This window comes from Nelumbo nucifera, chromosome 2 (assembly GCF_055504915.1).
Source record: "Nelumbo nucifera cultivar China Antique chromosome 2, China Antique-T2T, whole genome shotgun sequence".
Taxonomy (NCBI): Eukaryota; Viridiplantae; Streptophyta; class Magnoliopsida; order Proteales; family Nelumbonaceae; genus Nelumbo; species Nelumbo nucifera.
Genome location: NC_142650.1, coordinates 7,430,306 through 7,449,359, shown reverse-complemented (window position 1 = coordinate 7,449,359; position 19,054 = coordinate 7,430,306). Strand labels below are relative to the sequence as shown.

Sequence of the window (19,054 nt, the reverse complement as noted above, 5' to 3'; positions counted from 1 at the left end):
ACATGTCACAGAAAAGGCAAAATAAATTTATTGTGTAAATATATCAGTAACAAATGTATACAATTTCAACATATCTTATTCTTCCTCCCCATCATAATCTTCCCAAGAGGTTTCTCAATCCCTGGTTCAAGCATTACAAAACAAAGACTTCTTATAAATCATCAAGAGTGTTGGCTAATATCCTCAAAATCAAATACACACATTGCCCGACGAAGAAGTCCTAGTTGCCTTGAGTGGAAGAAGGTTCCATTCCATATCTTCACTGCAACACCTGCTTTTAAGGCCAACAACTTGTAGTTGAATAGGCTCACCAGCAAGTGATGCCATCACTTCTTGTGTTCCAGCAGCTACAGCTTTTAGCCGGATTCGCTCAGCCCTGGAACCTATGACCTGTCCCAAGATGGATGCAGCAACAGTGAGGGCCATTGCAGTCTTAGGCATCAAGACCGACTTTCTGAGCACAGCAATGAAGGGCACAGCTGCATGAACAGCTACAAACCAGGAGGGTGAAAATTTCACTGTATGCTCCCTCCATACTCCTAGAGGGATGTTGGCTGCCATTCCCATGACACCAATTACCAACATCTTTGCAGGCAGGGGCTGTGGGCGGAGATTCTTTGCAAAGGCCGTCTGGGCAAGAGCTGCACGTGCTGCAACCACTGCTGGTGGGCACCTCAATTTCATACCTGGAGCGGGCTGAAGAGCCTTTGCAACCAGCGGGAGGACATGGCTCACTGCCCTGTATGACTTAGCAATTGGACAATTTCCTGATTCCAGCCACTCATTGCCTAGCGCCTCATGCTTTGAGTCACCTCCCTGAAAATATGCAAACAAACAATTATGTTAAATGAAGAACAGAGTAGAACATAGAATCTCTTTTGCAGGGTAAATTGGTAATGTAAGCTTTGCAATTATAAGACTGTGGCCTGCCTCTGAAGACGGCTCTTTACGTGATGGCTTGCTTTTCTTTTTCTGCTTCTTCCACTTCTCAGAAAAGGAATCAAAACTAAAGGGCCCTCCTGGTCCAAAGGCTGAGAGACTGATAGTGGCTGTCCTTGCTGCTAAAGGATTAAACTGGGGTGCTGCAGGCTTGGTCTTTAAATTGTCAGAGTGCAAAAACGATCTTCCAGAGAGTGGGACAACACCATCATGTCCATGGAAAAGCCTAAATGCCATTTCAAAATTGGGACCATCTTCGAAAATTGGACCCTTAGCACCTTGTGCCTGAAGAAGGAACAAAATGAAAACTAAGAAAAAGTTCATGACTTGATGTCCAGGGACTTCATCTGGCAGATAATATAAAAAGAAAGAAAGAAAGAAAGAAAGAACCCAAAAACTGGAGATAATGACCAAGATCAAGATGCATAACAACATGATAAGAAGTGCACAAACATCATCATCATCATCTAAGCCTTGTCCCAACTATATGGGGTCGGCTAAAGTGCACAAACATATAAAGAACAAGTTTTCTTAGAATATTAGAAAGAAGCAGTCAGGGACTAATTAACGTACAGGCATTGAGAAATTGGCAGGCGTGAATAAAGAGAAGTTAGTGGGTTCATTAATATTCCTCAAAAATGGGCATCGAAGGATATCCTGATGGGTGAAGAGACAATCAGATGATGGTGGAACTTCATTTTTGCCCCTAAAGAAAATATCCATCTCCAAGGATTGGCTCAATCTGCACAAAAATGGAAGAGGGTTAGTTAGAGATTGGAGCATATTGAGCTGCAAAAATCATCCAGAAACTTGAAAGGGTCATGACATTTTTGGCAAATAAAGGATGAATTTTAGCACAATGCATAAGAACAGGTAAACCAATGCATCATGCAACAGATTAGATTCACAGGACACAACGACTGGCTTGTCAACTGAATCAGGATGGAGGAGTTCAGGAAGACCACCTTATTTGGATAGTTACATTCTGGACCATTTGGTTGGACAGCCATTTACTAAGATATTCTGTTGTCAAACCCAGCTCTTGCAGTAGGCTCTATTTGCATAATCATGGATTACCAGGTTAGGGTAATAAGGTCCATTAGCATGAAATCATGCATCCCATGGGATCATAAGGCATGTCCCGGGAAATTAAAGTCATTTCTGCAAATTTTAGGTCCATAAAACTAATGGCTGCCATATTAAAAACAACTAGGAACCACCGCTAATTAAGCCTCTGAAGGACTTAAAACTGGAGAGTTTAAACAATTAGGAACCGTCACAAATTTATTTAGAATAACAATGAGATCACATAGCCAAAAGCCTAGAAACTTTAAGAGAACACATCCACCAAAACAATGAGTAGATATGGAACTCCGAAGTGAAAAATGGAGAGTTTAAATTACGAACCAATAGATCACTAAAAGAACTTCAAATCCAAGCTTCCCAGAGAGATATTTACTTAAAGAAGCTTGAACTGAACTCAAAGAAAACCCCTAATACCGAAGACAGAGCGGCTAATAGCATTTTCATCCCAAATGCACCATCCATCATAACAAAACTATAAATATGGCAACCAATTTCAGGATATACAGTAGGCGGGGTGAAGGCCAAACCCCGTTATCATACCTTCCGACCTTTTAATGCTAGTACACCTTTGAACTAATAATCCCCATACACTAATCGTATACAAATGAATCGAACAGAAACCATATAAATGAAACTAGAAAACTCAATCTAGGACCAATTTTCCAAAAAAAAAAACAATCGTAAAGAGAGAAAGAAAGAATAAAATATCTTAATCTCAATAAAGTAAGCTATGATCCAACAGAACATATCAATCGTCAATCACCTCATTCGTACCTAAAGCAAAAATATAAATGAATAGATAAGCAAACACATAAATACCTTCAGAAACGCAGACGAGCAAAAACCGAATCCAGAACTCTCCAAAGCGATGCAGATGATGTAGTAAAGAAAATGATAAAAAGAACTAACGAAAGAAAGCACGTTGATACAATGATGCTGAATAAAAAGAATGGTGAAATAAGGGAAGAATTGCAGACAAAATCCACCGTGCAAACCCTTTCTTGATAAAGTAAAAGCGAGGGAAGAAGGAAATTGCCGTGTTCCAAACACGCGCCTATTTTGACAAGTTTCATTGTTCTTTGTTTTGGTACAGCTCCGCTGAAAGAGAGATGGTCAACGGCTGCGGTGTCCGTCGTCCTATTCCTACTACACAATTCAAATTCAATATTTGTTCACATTGGCCTGTGTAATTAAAGAATGGATTTGGTCTAGCCGCCACCGTGGATTTGGTCTTAGGTGCCTTGGTGCGGCTAATTCATTGCCAATTGACGATTCAACTCCTCGGTTGGTTGTTCTTCTTTTTCCTTTGAAAAATTTCAGATAGTATCATTTACTTTAGGTTTAGTAAGATTTTTGTCCCCAAATTTTAAAATGCAATAATTTAGTATTCAAACTTTTAAAATGTACCAATTTAATACATGCCATTAACTAGTTCATGAATCAGTACTTAAGTGTTATTTGAAAAAATACAAATACTCTTTAACTGTCATCTAATTATCTTTATAAATCATCCAAATATTAACAAAAAATAACAGTCCCAAATCCTTTCCTCTTCTGTTCAAAAAAGTTGGGATACCAGAAGACCCATTAAAATATAACCCCAACTTTCTTGAATAAAATAGGCACTATTCATTTTTATCAACATATCGATGGTTGATAAAGAAAATTAGGTGACTTCAAAAGACATTTATATCTTTTCAAATGTCCCTTAATGACCGGTTAAGTGAATTGACCAATAAAAGGCATTTGAAAAAATATTAAATTGACATATTTTAAAAATTGAGACACTGAATCATCACATTTTAAAGCTGGAAAATCAAAATAGCACTAATACAGGATACCAATCAAGAATTTTCCCTTTTCTTTTTCTATAGAAACCAATAAAATAACTTTCATTCCCAATAAAAGGATTACAAAAAAGTTCAAGCAAGATATGTGAGAAATGACGGTGTTTTGACATTTTCCATAGATTCCCATGACAAACTACTCTTCTAAATAGTCCGTCCTTTGACCCAGAGTTGGGTGTTCTCATCTCCCAAACAACTATGCCTGTTGAATAAAATAATCAAATAAATAAAAAACTTTGTATTTGCAAGGAATCGGCGTTGAGATAAAATTACGTGTACTCAATATTCACACACTCACCCTTTAACCGGGATACGCACATTGTTACTCAAGCTCAATTTGGAATGAATACAAATATAAATTTGTAGTGTACAAAATTTTATATTTTACATTATTTTGTATATATTTATACTGTGTATATTTATAGTTATATTCTTTTCAAATTGAACCTTAGGCATAGATGCATAGTTAGGGTAGAGCGTAAATACAAATATGTTCATTGCAAAAGCTTATATACAGTATTTCTACACCTTGTACTTGTATTCTTCCCAAACTGGCCATGGGTGTCGGATAAAAGAGTAATTGACTTCAATATCATTTTGATGAAAAATAGAAGCAAGGGACTGAAGTTGTGTAGAAGAAGCTCCCGAATGGCCAATGCCAAAGTTTTTGTTGGGTTCCATCCTAAATTTCCAATAATAGATCTTTTTAGGAAGTTTCCTTGTACCGTATTTTTTTTATTGATGAAAGAATGCTTCTTATGGAATAAGTGCTTTTTTGAAAAATAAGTACTTTGGTGAAATGGCACTTATTCCAAATATGGGTAGCATAGTTATTATAAAAATGATAGTCAAATAGGCCAGAAAGGAAATAATCATTTAAAAATATGCTTAAAAATTTGGGTTTCTTGAATAAGCGCTTATTATCGGGAATAATGACTTTTTCGGGCTTATTTCTTAAACCCAAATAAGCACTTAATAATGTGGGCCAAATAAAAAAATAATTACTTATTTTTAAGCACTACCGAAGTTGTATTATATTTAATTTGATAAAAATTAAGAGGGAAATATACAGTTGAAGGAAAGTTCTTGAGTTTTGCGAGGCATCAGTAATAATCTTAGGTCTCAAAATGGGTCAAAACATTAAAAAGAAAACCCCAAGTCTATATAATTGGTTAAAAGCCTATATTGTAATTGGAACTTAAAGCTATGAATAGGAATCAACCCTATTAATTAGAAGGACTAGTGCAGGATATACATCTTGCATGTATGCAAGTAAAGAAGGGTAAAGATGAATGCATGTGTATTGAGATTTTGAAAAACCATTTTTTTTTCTTCTTACTAGCATCCCTATTATAATTTACTAGTGTAAACGTACATATCATGTACATGTAATTAACCATGACATGAGATATAGGATTTGGATTTAACTTTTACTATGGCGCTTTTTGTAGTATAGATAATTAGGATACAAAATGCAAATCTAAATCGAATTATGCAAGGGCCGATTTAGTTTATCTGGTCAACTTGGGGTAGTTAGGTTTTCCTTGATATCAAAATAAATTAAAAAAAAAAAGAAAAAGCTATATGATAGGGTGTAGCCCAACCCCAAATCTAGACCCTCTGTCATAACCCAGATGAAGTTGTGATCTCTATAAATTGGATATTTTCCTTGGTTTCAAGTCATAAAAACTAATTTTGATTATACAATGAGATTAACGGGTCTTACAATCCTTGTTCTATACGAAAAAGGCAATTTTGTCTTTGAATTAAAAAAAAAATGTTATTTTAGACCTCAGATTTCAAGAAAATGGCCAATTATAAGCAGATAATGTCCCGTGTTAATAATGGCCAATTACAATCCGTTAAATAATGAATAAAATAATAAGAAATATTGATGTGAAATTATTAAATTCAAAAAACTGAAAATTTGCAAATGGGTCAATGTATAATCATAGATGTTAAAAATAATATATAAGTGGGCGCTAGTTGCAATTTCCTTTATGAGAGAAAAATAACAAGTAGAATCTATGGTTTTTAAAAACGAACTGGTGACCGAATCAGTCAGGGGTCCGGTTATCGGTTCGAATGGTCCGACTGTTCTATTCAAATGGCTGGCCCGTTCTGACAAAAAAATTAAAAATTTGGAAAACGGTCAAAACGGTTCAAACGGTTCGAACGATTAATCGGCTGATTCAGCGGTTTGCTTACCAAAATCAACAGTTTTGGGGAGAAAAACGGTTTTGAAGGAAAACGAAACCGGTCAGGTAATCGAATCTCGGTTTTTCCGGTCCAGTCCAATTTTGAAAACAGTGGTAGAATCCACTTGAAATGGTAAATGTGCTCTCTCTGTTTCTCTCTCCCCTTCCCCTTCTTCTTCTTCTTTTTTATGATTTCCTCTGTCTTCGTCTGCCACAGCAATCCAAACCAATCCTACTACCATAGGATATAAGCCTCTCGCCCATCGCTCTCGACCGATGACATCTCGAGTTTTCTCATAGGATCCAACTTCACGTCTTTACTCTCGCAGAGCTGAAGGTGATAATGGAGAGTTTCTCAACAAGTAATTTGCTCGGTGAAGGGGGATTTGGGCCGGTTCAGAAAGTGTTCATTGATGGCAAGCTCAAACCTGGATTAAAGGCTCAGCCTGTGGCTGTAAAGCTGATGAACTTGGAAGGCACGCTAGGTCACAGGGAATGGCTAGTAAGAATCCATTTTATATCACTCCCTTGTTGTCTTCTCGAAATCTATTTGGTTGACGAATGGCGTTGGATAGAAATATAGAATGGATAAGCTCGAATAAGATTGATTCAGCTGAACATTAAATAGTTTTATAAAATAATTCGCTGATCATTAAATGATTATTTGCCTTTTCTTTAAATCTTAATCTTAATATTACATGTCTGATATGGTCTGCTTCATCTCATTTGAATGTTGTTATAGACGGAAGTGATCTTTCTTGGGCAATTGAAGCATCCACATCTAGTGAAGCTGATAGGATACTGTTGCGAGGACGAGCACCGGCTTCTTGTGTATAAAATACATGGTGCGAGGAAGCTTGGAGAATCAACTCTTTAGAAGTAAGTATGCTCTTCCGACAACTTCATTAATTATGGTTCCCTAATATTTTGATACTATGTCTAGTTAACTATTCAAACTTCTGATGTTTGTGTCTATGTTGAATTTTGGAAAAAAATTTTATAGGTATCTTGTATTTTAGGTTGAGTGTCAATTTAGTACTTGAATTTTAAAATGCGACGATTTAATATTTAAATTGTCATTTTGTGACAATTTTAATGGACCGCTACTTATGTATATCACGTAACCTCAAATGCTATTTAAGAATTTTGAAAATATCAAAATTATCATTAAAAAATACATTGTTAATCATCTTCTTTCTCTCTCTATATGTTGAATTCATCAGTTGCAACGAAACTCCACTACTCCATCTCCTCTCTCACATATTCTTGCAGAGCAGTTTCCTTGAGATACAGTGTAAGCCACCTGCTGTAGACCAACCCAACCCACGTCCGCCTCATCATGTGTTAGCTGCCCTCGGTTCATCTGATCCACATGCGACAAGCCCTCCAGAGCTACCATCGAGGCCAACTTCGAAGCCATCCTCTTTTCTACTAGAGGTGCCTGCAACTCATACAGCTCTGAATATCGAAATCGCGCTGCCGCCTGAAGTGAAGTAGGGATCCCCAATCCTCCTCCTGCTCCTCCATCTTAGATACCGTCGTCCGTCGAGGCCTAATCCTGGGCCGGAATTTCCAGGACCCCAATTTCGTCTCTGAGCATTCCGGACATTCCGATACCAAAGCCGCCGGATGTAGTGCCACCTCAACCGCCGGATCAAATACCACCTAGGCCTCCGAGTATCGACCCACCACTGTTGATGCCTCCCGATATCATACCACCCATGGGGCCGTTTGTAGTTTTTTTGCAACTAGTTGGTGAATCGTGAGGATTATTCTTTAATTAAGTTTGATATATATAACGTGCTTATTTACAGTGTACATAAAAGGGTTATATTTCTCATTGGTGAGGATTATGTTCGCTTTTATTTACTTATAGTTTTTCAAAGAAAAAAGTTTCCATCGAAGAATCACAACAAATATCAAATCATAAGTAGGAGGTCAAAACAGTGGCGATGAACAGTATGATGCGGAAACCATGGTTCGGACCGAAACAGTGTTTATAGACTGGAACAGTGGCGGTGAATAGTGCGGGAACAGCGGTGGTGAACTTTTGTTTTGTTTTGACTCTATTAACATTGGTTTTCTTTCTTTGATTTTCTCTTTGGTGGTGGGGAACAGTGGCGGTGTTTAACGATGGAGACGATGATCAGTAAAAATTAGATGAAACTTAAAGGGAATTTATGTCTTTTCTCATGACACTTAACAGTGAGTTAATACTATGTATTAGATTGTCATAAAATGAAAGTTGGGATCCTAGATTGTTGCATTTTAAAATTCGGGTATTAAATTGGTACTTGACATAAAGTACAAGGTAATTGTCGAGAATTTTCCCTTGAATTTTGAATTTATATGGGCTGAATGGGATGTTTGGTGAGAGGTCAAATCACCGTGACTGGTTTGGGTTGTAGTGGCAAACGAAGACAAATGAAAGCATGAAGAAAAAGAAGAAAAAGAGAGAGAGAGAGACTTACATCTTCAAGTGGGCCCATTTATTATTTTTTTTTCATAAAGAAAATTTCAAGTGGGGCCCATTTATTATTTTTTTTTTAAATAGAAATTTTCAAATTTATATATTATTTTCAACATTTATGATTATATATTAAACAATTTTTTATTTTATTTAACATTTATAATTATATATTATATCAGCATTTCCTATTATTTTATTCATTATTTAACAAATTATAAAGGACATCACTAATACCAAGCATTATATATCGACCTTTTTCTTGAAGTCTATGATCTAAATTGGCCTTCTTTTCAATTTGAGGGCAAAATTGCCTTCTTCGAATACAAATTATACAATGCCAATTTATACCTTTACCCTTAACTTATATTAGTCTTTTTTTAGAAGGGAATGAGCTACAATGCAAAAGAACCGGGGGTTACCTCTTCCCCAACTGTCACTAAAACAAATAAAACAGAGGTCCCTACGGATACAATATCTAAATAAACACAGTAATTGTAAATGAACGTACCAAATTAGACACCGTTAAAACGCAGATACCTCCCTCAAATCAACACAAGTAATTTAAATAAAACGCAAGCAATAAAATTAAATTGAAGTACCAGATCAGACACTGTTAGTTAAAAAATAAAGAAAAGTGAATAATGCCCCTTATGAAAAATGAATTTTGCACAAACTGCTCTCCAGAGTTAAATAAAAACCCTTTTGTTCTTTATTTTTTTGGCTTAATGAGACCACGAAATTATTTTGTTCTTTATTTTTTTGGCTAAATGAGACCAGGTTCAATCCTCGCAAGTCTCATCCTCACATCGTCTTCACGACACTTACAACTGTGCATTTAACATCCTTGTACTAATATATTTTTCATCCCTGGGAAGATGTTTCCAATCTATGGCTACAATTATTGTGATGATGGTGTGAGGACTAAGGGTGTCAATGGACCGGTTTTAGATTGGATCTCATCCAATCTAAAATCAATTTAGATGAATAGATGGACCAATAAGATATATTAGATTTGACCAATCCAATCCATAATATTTATTAGATTAAAGTGGACATGGTCCATCCGTAATAATTTATATTGGATTGGGTTGGATTAAGCCAATATTTAGTCCATTGATATAAGATAAGAATATATGTGTCAATGGACCAGGTTTGGATTGAAACCAATTTAAATCAAAATGAATTTGAACAGATTGAATGGTCCAAACATTGAATTGGAACAATCCAAATTGATCCAAAACATTCACTAGATTGGATTGAACCTAATCCATTTATAATGGACTCACATTGGACTGGATCGGATTGGACCAAATCCAATCCAATTGACACCCCTAGTGAGGACCCCAAGGAGTGAATCCCATGACCCCTAACTCTAGTGAAGGTTGGAATCAAATCTCAAATAAATCTCTACTACCAATGAGTTCACATTAATACCCCACAGAGTGAATCCCACAACACATCCCAGCCATGTAATGGGAACATCTCCCCATGATAAGTAGAGGAGGTGCTTACAATGCATGCTGGGATGTGCATATAGGGCATTAATCTAAACTTACAACCAGTCAAATATCTGAGTTGAGATCTCCTGCCAATAAAACACGTTCCAACCTTCTACCAACTTAATTTAACACCACACATCTCACTATGAGACTGAGACCTACCATGTATAAGATGTGTGATGTGAGATTATGTTGGTAGAGTATTGGAATGTATTTTAACAGCAGATGATCCGGACTCCAAATACCTTACCAATCGAGCTAAATGGGGTGCGCTCTTAGTCTCTCACCTTTCAAAGCTAGATAAAGAGTAAATAGCAAGTACTTGATCTTCATCCTTCTAAAAGAGGGAACATTCTAGAAATAATCTAGGTTGTTTAAATAATTCCATCCCTAGACACAAAGGAGGAATCCAGATTTCATACTTACACTATCCTCACAAAACTTGCAGCCGTGAATTACAAATATGTTTGATCGTGTAGCACTAGCACCTGTTTATTTGATTTGCTGACTCAGTGTGTCGGATACTACGAGCCGCGTACCATACAAAAGCATTGCCCGATTGCCATCTACCGCATTACCCCTGCCGCGGGCAATAAAAACAATAGAAAAAAAAACCTTGTTTTCCTACAATTTCATCCCCTTCTCTCAGGTATTCTCTCCATCAGATCTGGTTCTTTTCCGTTTCACCCATGCATTTTCCTTGAGATTTTTCATAGAGAAGAGCGGAGGTCGATCTGTCTTTCATCGACCTCTCCCATCTCAGCTACCTGCAATTTAACCCGTTTTGAATCTCTCAATTCCTGATTTTCGTTGACTTCCGCAGTTGAATTTACACTACTTTAGGTCGGCCTTGTTTCTCTGTTTCTTACCAATGGCTGAGGATTTCGAGTTCTCTGATAAGGTTCCCCCATCATTTGAGCACGGGGTACGTTTCTAAATTCGAATCATATTCATTCTTTTTCTTGATCGAATATATATTTTTTTCTTGCGGGATTCTGGTGCAAAACTCTAGGAATTACATAGTCTTCAGATCCGCTCTCATAGTGAGCTCGTGTTTTTTGTTTCTCTCTCTCTCTCTCTCTCTTTTTTCTTCTGTTCATCAATATTTGCTTTATCTGAATCTGTTATTTTTTTTCTCCGATTACGTTTAAGCTTGAATGATCATATTGCAATTTTAGCACAGAATGTATTATTCCACTTCTGGTTATGCTGTAAGTTTTTGCCCGAGTTATTTGAGTTTTTGTTATTAGATTATTATATCAAAATTCATGTCGTATAACTATAAGCTTGCTCGATGAACTTATTTTTTATCTATCTCTGATATTTCACGATACTGAGTTCTGTTCTTAGCACCGGTTAAGGGTTGCATTACATGCATTTAATTCTGGCGTTTTTAACTCTTAGCACTGGTTTAGCTGCAATATAGCATTATAGCCTCTGTGTTTAATGCATGAGAGGCGAACCACGCAAAGTTCCGTGGCTGCATTTCAACCTTCTCTTGCCTCTTTTCCCCTGATTCTGTCATTTGTTTCGTATTAGCAGTGCTGTCAGTAACAATAGCTTTTCTGTTTAATATATGAGAGGTGAACTGTACAGAGTGGCGTGGTTGCATTTTAACCTTCTTTTTACTCTTTTTTTTTCCTGATTTTTTATTTGTAAAATATATAGATCAGAATTTGAGATTGTTGTTTAGTTCTCAGACTTGGATGCATTCGTAATCTGAGGTGGCTCTAGGCAGCCTTTACTGGCCTAGGCTCCTTCGTACTGTTATTTGATTTAATAAAATACCTTACCTTTTACAATATATATATATATATATATATATATATATATATATATATATATAGATCTTAATCACGGGATGGAAACCCTTTCTTTACAAGTGAAATAAAGGCAAATTCAACGCATGAATTGTGGATTCATCTCTAGTTGCTTCTCCATTTGTCTTCTCCTCAACTGGAGCAAATGGGTGAAAAGATTATTATGGTTAAGGACTGGAAATTCTTTGTAAATAAAGTAGCATGTTGACAGGTTTTATCTTTTTCATCAGATATGGAGTCATTCAGGATGAGTGATAGTTATACTGATGGTATTCTTAACTTGAATTTATAAACAATTTTGAATTACTCTATGACCATCCAACCACTGGCATCATTGTAGCTATAACTTAGAAGTCTAAAGAGTTTATGGACCAAATTAGTTAGCTTGGTTTTAGTAATATTCTATTTTCAGGTTCTATCATTTACCAATTCAACCTATAGTAGATCATATTATGTTCTGCAATCCTTATCCTTGCAGTATCGTTTTCTTGGGTGTTTTTTTTTTTTTTTTTTCTAACTTAGAGTTAGTATACTGTCTCAGAGAAGGATTCCAAACATTGTATATTAGGGGTGCAAATCAGATAGTCCAATTTGAAAAAATTCCGAGCCTGCCGAATTGTACATCTATTTTGCATGTGGTTCTTTGGATGTTTTGATTTACCTATTGTCAATGATAGATGCATGCATGTATAGTTCCCTACAGGATACCAAAGTTGGTGTACCACAATGTCTGGTGAATTGGATCTAATTGAACTGAAGTTAAATGGGAGAACTATTTTCTTTCTTTTTTTTTTTTGGGGTTACAAATCCTTCTTTAGAATGCTCATCCAAATCTTCTAGGTTTTGTTATATGAAAAATATTACATGTATTTGCCATTTTCAGTACCTGGGTAATGAGTGCATTGGCAATTTTCTGAGTGAATGGCTAGTTCTTTTCAGCTGTCCAGTTATGTTTTCATATTACAGCATTGCACCTTTGCATCGCCACAAGTTATAAGGGTTTTGTCATAATATCATCCTGACATTGACTCCAGTCCCATAGTCTGTTAGAAATTTTTACTTTCTTCATGTTATGTTTTCTGCTCATCCATTTACCATTTAAAAATATTTTTATGCCTCAAAATTTGTCATTTTTATATCTTGTTTACATTTTAGAACCAAAAAAAAAAACTTCTCTGTTTGTTATGAATTTCCAAGATTGTTGAGACAGCTAGGATGTTATATCTCCATAAGATCTCATTTATGGTCTTATCCAGTGTCACCATTAAAGTGTAAATTGATGCAGATGTATCATAACCCAGACCCACAAGACAGAATTTTGTTGCAAAGACAATTCTGTCTACAAGAATACTTTGATTTCCTAGTTTATCCAATGGTGCTATCCTAGTATCCTCTAATAACCTGCACTCTTCTGATTCGCTTTAATTTTATATTGTTTGGTATTGCTTGGAACTGGAACATCGAAGATAAGGTACGGAAGGTAAATAGTTGTGAATGTTGAGGCAATTGACAAGAAAGAAACTTGTAAAGAAGATAAGGATGATAACATTATAGTATTCAATTATGAATTTATTTTCCAGTGGAATGTTCCTTTGGTTTCACTATATTTTTTTGTGTTACTTGAATTACATTCTAGAGGAAGGAGTAGGAAATGAGTAGTTTGAGATAGAAATATGGTGTTACTGCAAACTGGATCTACAACTTTTTCTTCTTCTTCTTCTTCTTCTTCTTCTTCTTCTTCTTCTTCTTCTTTTGGAAAGAAATGTTCCTTGTTTAAATGATCTCTCAAGGAAGTCCAATGACCCAGAGTTGCAAAGAAGCACTTACGAGCAAGAGCTGAAAATTGCTGAACTGGCTCAGCAGTTGCTTCAGTCAATTTGCCCCAAGAACCCAAATGTGTGCCTTGAGCAGCATCACTAACAGCTAAAAGCTGTAATTAGCAATTATTTATTTCTCTGTTAATATTGTTTATGCAAGCAAAAATGAAAAATCTGCTTACTGATCAAAAAGAAGAGAAAAAAATCAGCTTGAAGATCACCGAAGACAAAGTAAATAGAACTTGAGAACATATATATATATATATATATATATATATATGCTCTTTAGTTGGGATCATATTAGGTCCCTCCCCCCCTCCAGAAAAAAGTTTGAGAGATTGACGCCAATAACAGGATATTCTTGAGAAAACCAAGAAATGAAAATGTAGTTTACATTTTGCTTTTGAAGGCATTATAACTCTTAGACTGGGAAGGCTTTTGTGTGTGTGTGTGTGTGAAACTGTGAACAAATGGCTAGGTAGGTATTTGAAATCTATTCAGGGCATTGAAGATCATGAGGTGATATATGTTGGGTCAGTTTCATCCTTGGAATGTGTAAGGTCGTGTTTTTATTACTGCAGTTAAAAGAAAATTGAATACCACTCCTAATTCATTTCTGTGAGATTGAAATGAACTAGTCCCTGGATTCCACTAAAATGAACCAAACAGCAGAAACTGAAAATTTTGCAGAATTTGTTCCTTGATTCTGTACCCAGTTCTAATCGTTGCTTAAAGATTATCATAAGCATTTAAATAAAGGATGGAACTCCTCAAATGATGATGAAATCCAAACTATAGTTGGGGATATTGAGACTAATATTATACAGTCTTACCAATGTAAACCAGCTTTCATTTGTCCATGGCATAATCTCAAACTTTGGGGGGGGGGAGTTGAGGATTTTTGGTGGTATTTAGCATCCAGGTTTTATTAGTAATCCCGTGATAGCTCCATTTTAGATTACAAGCTGACACTTATTGAATGCTAGGGAAAACCCAAATGTAATTATAATGAGAACTGATGTACTGTGTCTGGAATTTGGATGACTTAATGGTTCAACTAGAGACATTCTGAATGTGGGATAGCAGAAATGATTAAAAATTGTGAAGTTTTGTAAACCTCTTGATAGGTGCTCTTCTTGTTTTAGATCCTAATTGGAGATAGGTTAGAGGCTTGGAGCCATGCTATATTATGCTTTACTGAATTGTTTCTTGTTCTTGAATTGTTATTATTATCCATGTGTTTTTTCTCGTTTTTGTGCATAAAAGGTTTTATAATCCATCATCTACTGTGAAATGAACAGGGAAATGTAATGAAGGATGCCGAAGCAAAAGGTTTCAACCCAGGATTGATAGTACTGCTTGTGGTCGTGGGGCTACTACTGGTCTTCCTTGTTGGGAATTATGCTCTCTACATGTATGCTCAAAAGGCCCTTCCACCAAGGAAGAAGAAGCCTGTTTCAAAGAAGAAGATGAAGAGAGAGAGGCTGAAGCAGGGTGTCTCCGCGCCAGGGGAGTAGTTAAAGTGTAGGGTTTCTTTCTTTTCTTTCTTTCTCTATGTTGATTTGCTTCATTGAAAATTTCCATTTGAGCATGCCAGTGATCAATTTCGAGACTGGGTCTTGTTATTCAGTATTGGTCATGTTTTAGGCTCATAATCTGAAGAGTAGCAGTGTAGGTTAACTGGGGAACAAGATGAAACTATTTTTAGATTTTAATCGTTCATTACCTTGATCATCTTTTGAACTATTCTTCTCTTCCAATATGTGAAATTAGGCTTGTGAAATTTTCCATGAACTAGAAATCTAGAATTGACGATCAAGCTAAGTGGTTGGTTTTGAACCCAGAGGGAGGGAACAAAAAAAGAAAAAGAAACGTACTTGACCTTGTTAAATCATGTCGGAATGTGTTATTATTCAACGCAGAAGATACTGCTCTAGAACGGTCAGTAGATTTTTGCGGAATACCTCACCTTTTTGTTTTTTTTTTTCGGAGGGCAAATAAATTCCAATCTCTTTTTTTGGGGGGTTGGGAATAGTGTTAAGTTGGTAGATTTTTTGCTCAACAAATCATCTTTAATTTGTTGCTCAACGATTAAAAGCAAGACAGTGAAATCGCAGAACTGGACTAAGAGATTCAAATGCAAACAGCTTTACAGATCTTATTTTTATTTCCAGTCGTTCCTTCGGGTGAGGATCTTTACTTCCTGATGGCCTCTGGCAACTTCTTTCTTTTTGTGTACCGCCACGGAGTGATTGTTGTTAATCTAAATAACCTTAAATTTTCCGAATTTTAAATCAGTTCTCAGCTTTCTCTCTCTCTCCTTTGTCTCTATTTTCACTCCATCGCCGCCGCTGGAGAAGATGAAATTGTCGCTAAGAAGTGATTGTTGTTGTCTCTGTACCCTTGAAGCACTGCCGCCCAAACCCAAAGAAGCCACCACCTTCCAAAATCATCACCACGCAAGAAATTAGACAAAATTGAAGAGTACCCATTAGAACCCAAATGATAAAACCCTCTAGGGATTGTTTCGTATTGCAGGTCCTATCGGAACTCAACCCATCAATCCATGGGAATCCTTGTCATGAAGAAATTAAATATGGACTACTTCAGAAAAAAAAAACAAAATAGAAGTAATGCAATAGAAAACGGAAAAGGGGAAGAACAAACAAAGATGAAATGATGTGACTTTATCAAGAGAGACACCAGGAGAACAGGAATTAAGGGGTGGTTGAGACTCAGAGAGAAGGGGAAGGAGACGAGAGACGTTCTGATGAAATCTGACAGTGGAATTGAGCCACAGAGAAAGGATTGGTGTGAAGAGAAGATTCTTCGATTGTGCCATGTGCCTTTTCTAAATGAATCCATGGAGAGACGGTGAATGGTGACTGGAGCTGAAGTGAAGGAGATGCCTTGTAAACATAAATCTTCTAAACCAGAGATCCTCTCATGGGTCGATGCCTTTTAAAAGGGATTTCTTACAAACTCACATGAATATTGAATGTCCGACCAGAAGTTGCAGCCTCGGAATGTATGTTTGCGAGTTTGGCAGCATTTTTCCGAAAGACAGTATTACTGCTATCGTCGTTGTTGAAGCTATTGAGTACCTTTAATGGGTCCTGAGGACTCGGTTTCTTCTTCATGTCATTGTTTACTCTATTTTGTCCATTCATCTTATAAGAAAATTAGATGATAGGTGAAGGACATTTTTGTTTTTTTTTTTTTTTTATATATAATACTTAACGTATTTTGGACCAACTTGACACTTTTTTAAATATTGGGTACTAACTTGACAATAACAGGCATTTATCTGCTACACACAAGATGTGTGTAACAAGCAAAGTAGAATTTCCCATTTTTTTTGTTCTCAGGGTAATAACAAACTTCCCCTAAAGTTTCTAACAATCATAAAAATCTCTCCTATAGTTTCATTTTAACAAATACCTCCTTTAAACTTTTGAAAAACTTAACAAAAACCTCCCTTCCGTCATTGTCTCAGATGGAAAACGTTAGATTGATGCACCATTTTTTTCCAAATACCCATTCTACCTTTTTATAAATTATTTTATATACAAAATTACTGAAATAACCCCATTTTAACTCAAGAAAAACCTCTTTTAATGATCATTTCAGTAAATTACTAAAATTACTGAAATATGTTTTTTGTTGAGTTAAAATGGAATTATTTCAGTAATTTTGTATATAAAATAATTTATAAAAAAGTAAAATGTATATTTGAAAAAAACTGGTGCATCAATCTAACGTTTTTCGTCTAAAACAATGACGGAAGGGAGGTTTTTGTTGAATTTCTTAAAAATTCAGGAGAGGCATTTGTTAAAATAAAACTATAGTGGAGGCTTTTATGATTGTCAAAAACTTCAAAGGAGGTTTTTGTATTTTGATGGGAGATGCTCCCAATGCACAGCTGCAAGTGGCTGTAGCACACTGCACGGGGATACTGTGCAATAGGAATCCCTCCATCAATAAAAAAGTAGAAATACAGACATGTTCTCGATGGACGGCTTTAACACGGTGTGAAGATGATTTTGTGAGGACCGAATCCATAGTCAATAAAACCAATCAGAATTTAAACACAGAGATGTTCTCAGCAGTCAATACAGGATACCTCTATTTACACAAATTTGTTCAATTAACGAGTCACGCTGCTGCACGCATTTTAATATGTACCCTCGGTAAACTCAAGGGCCATTTTAGTCAATGATCCAGAGGATGGCCAAAATGATGCAGCATTTTACTTAAGTCAACTCCCAACTGTACCATAGTTAAGGAGTTCAAATATGCGCCCCGCACGCCCGTAGTGCGCCACCTGTCCCTTCACATGGCTTCCGCTTGTAGCGTGTGCACACTAATCCAGACATACATCTATGTACACACTAATCCAGATGAGATGAGTGCCATCACATTCAGCAGTACCCCCCACCCAATACGAACCAGTGAGTCTCCAGTGTCTACCAAATGCAAGAAGACGCTTCTTCTTCTTCTTCTTCTTCTCCATGTTCTTCTTCTTGCATCAGAGGAGTTCTGCACAGAGGACACGTGATGTTCCAATAATCCAACCACTTCTCCAAACAAACCTTGTGGAAGAAATGACCACAGCACAGGTGATTTATCTCGGAATCCGTTTCAAACCGTGTCAAGCAGACAGAACACTCATGGTCAGAGCAATTGTCGTCAAAAATAGAGATGAAGCGAATGGCTGGAACCCCACATCGGAACTCCATGAAAGTACTTGACGGTGTTACACGAAACTCAAAGGGCTCTGGTGGTGCCGTCTCAAAGGAATCTGATGGCGACGATAATGATGATAATGTGAAGAATGGACTGAAGGACGCCTTTGAAGATTGAGATTGAGAGGGCTGTATTTACAAGGACGCAGAGAACTCCTTCAGATGGTGCAGGGAGACTTGATAGACCCATCTTGAATGAAGACTGGAATTTGGGGTTGCAGGGTTTTTTATCTATTAATTAGTTTTCAGGGGAAATTGAGCAGAGCTAATGCAGAATTTGATGTTGGACGCAAGATGAAAATGGGAATGAACGTCAACAGCCATCTGAAATTCTAAGAAAAAGTTGCTTAAAAATTATAATCTGCAATCAAACAGAGGACGAGAGATCTACGACAACTGCCGAAGGGCAGGGGCATGAAATAGCGGTCTTTTCTGATATTACTGTCAGGAACTTTAATTTCTCGATTGAAGTAGAAGGACGAGCTTCTATGTGAAGGGACATTAAACGGAAAGAAGAAGCATGTCCCGTTAGCCCCGCACGCGCTACAAGCGGAAGCCGTGTGAAGGGACAGGTGGCGCATTACGGGCGTGTGGGGCATTTGTGGGGCGAGAACGGGTGAGGCGCAGATTTGA

At 36.7% G+C, this 19,054-nt stretch overlaps 2 protein-coding genes and 1 pseudogene across 3 annotated transcripts; 1 reads left to right on the top strand and 2 right to left on the bottom strand.

Annotated features, from left to right (window-relative positions):
• Positions 1-5: 5 nt before the first annotated feature.
• Positions 6-3,145, bottom strand: LOC104594800 (uncharacterized). Its single transcript, XM_010255277.3, has 4 exons — positions 2,845-3,145; positions 1,513-1,681; positions 931-1,224; positions 6-816 (listed from the first exon to the last, which is right to left on the bottom strand). The coding sequence occupies exons 2-4, from the start codon at positions 1,660-1,662 to the stop codon at positions 190-192; spliced, it is 1,071 nt and encodes a 356-aa protein (XP_010253579.1). The 5' UTR covers positions 1,663-1,681; positions 2,845-3,145; the 3' UTR covers positions 6-189.
• Positions 3,146-10,552: 7,407 nt separating this feature from the next.
• LOC104594799 (DNA-binding protein S1FA-like) lies at positions 10,553-15,422 on the top strand. 2 transcript variants are annotated; one of them, XM_010255276.3, is made up of 3 exons: positions 10,553-10,688; positions 10,863-10,964; positions 14,978-15,422. In XM_010255276.3, the coding sequence occupies exons 2-3, from the start codon at positions 10,911-10,913 to the stop codon at positions 15,191-15,193; spliced, it is 270 nt and encodes an 89-aa protein (XP_010253578.1). In that variant the 5' UTR covers positions 10,553-10,688; positions 10,863-10,910; the 3' UTR covers positions 15,194-15,422. The 2 variants fall into 2 exon arrangements, with proteins under 2 accessions (XP_010253578.1, XP_088753024.1); XM_088896898.1 differs by lacking the exon at positions 10,553-10,688 and having other exon boundaries at positions 10,763-10,964.
• A 2,571-nt stretch (positions 15,423-17,993) lies between these two features.
• LOC109114520 (putative E3 ubiquitin-protein ligase XERICO pseudogene) lies at positions 17,994-18,746 on the bottom strand (annotated as a pseudogene).
• Positions 18,747-19,054: the final 308 nt, after the last annotated feature.

Coding starts and splice junctions, on each gene's coding strand:
- LOC104594799 (XM_010255276.3), top strand. CDS start 10,911: ATGGCTGAGGATTTCGAGTTCTCTGATAAGGTTCCCCCATCATTTGAG. Junction 10,965..14,977: donor CCCCATCATTTGAGCACGGG/GTACGTTTCTAA, acceptor TGAAATGAACAG/GGAAATGTAATGAAGGATGC.
- LOC104594800 (XM_010255277.3), bottom strand. CDS start 1,662: ATGGATATTTTCTTTAGGGGCAAAAATGAAGTTCCACCATCATCTGAT. Junction 1,225..1,512: donor CTGCCAATTTCTCAATGCCT/GTACGTTAATTA, acceptor TTCCTTCTTCAG/GCACAAGGTGCTAAGGGTCC. Junction 817..930: donor GTAAAGAGCCGTCTTCAGAG/GCAGGCCACAGT, acceptor GCATATTTTCAG/GGAGGTGACTCAAAGCATGA.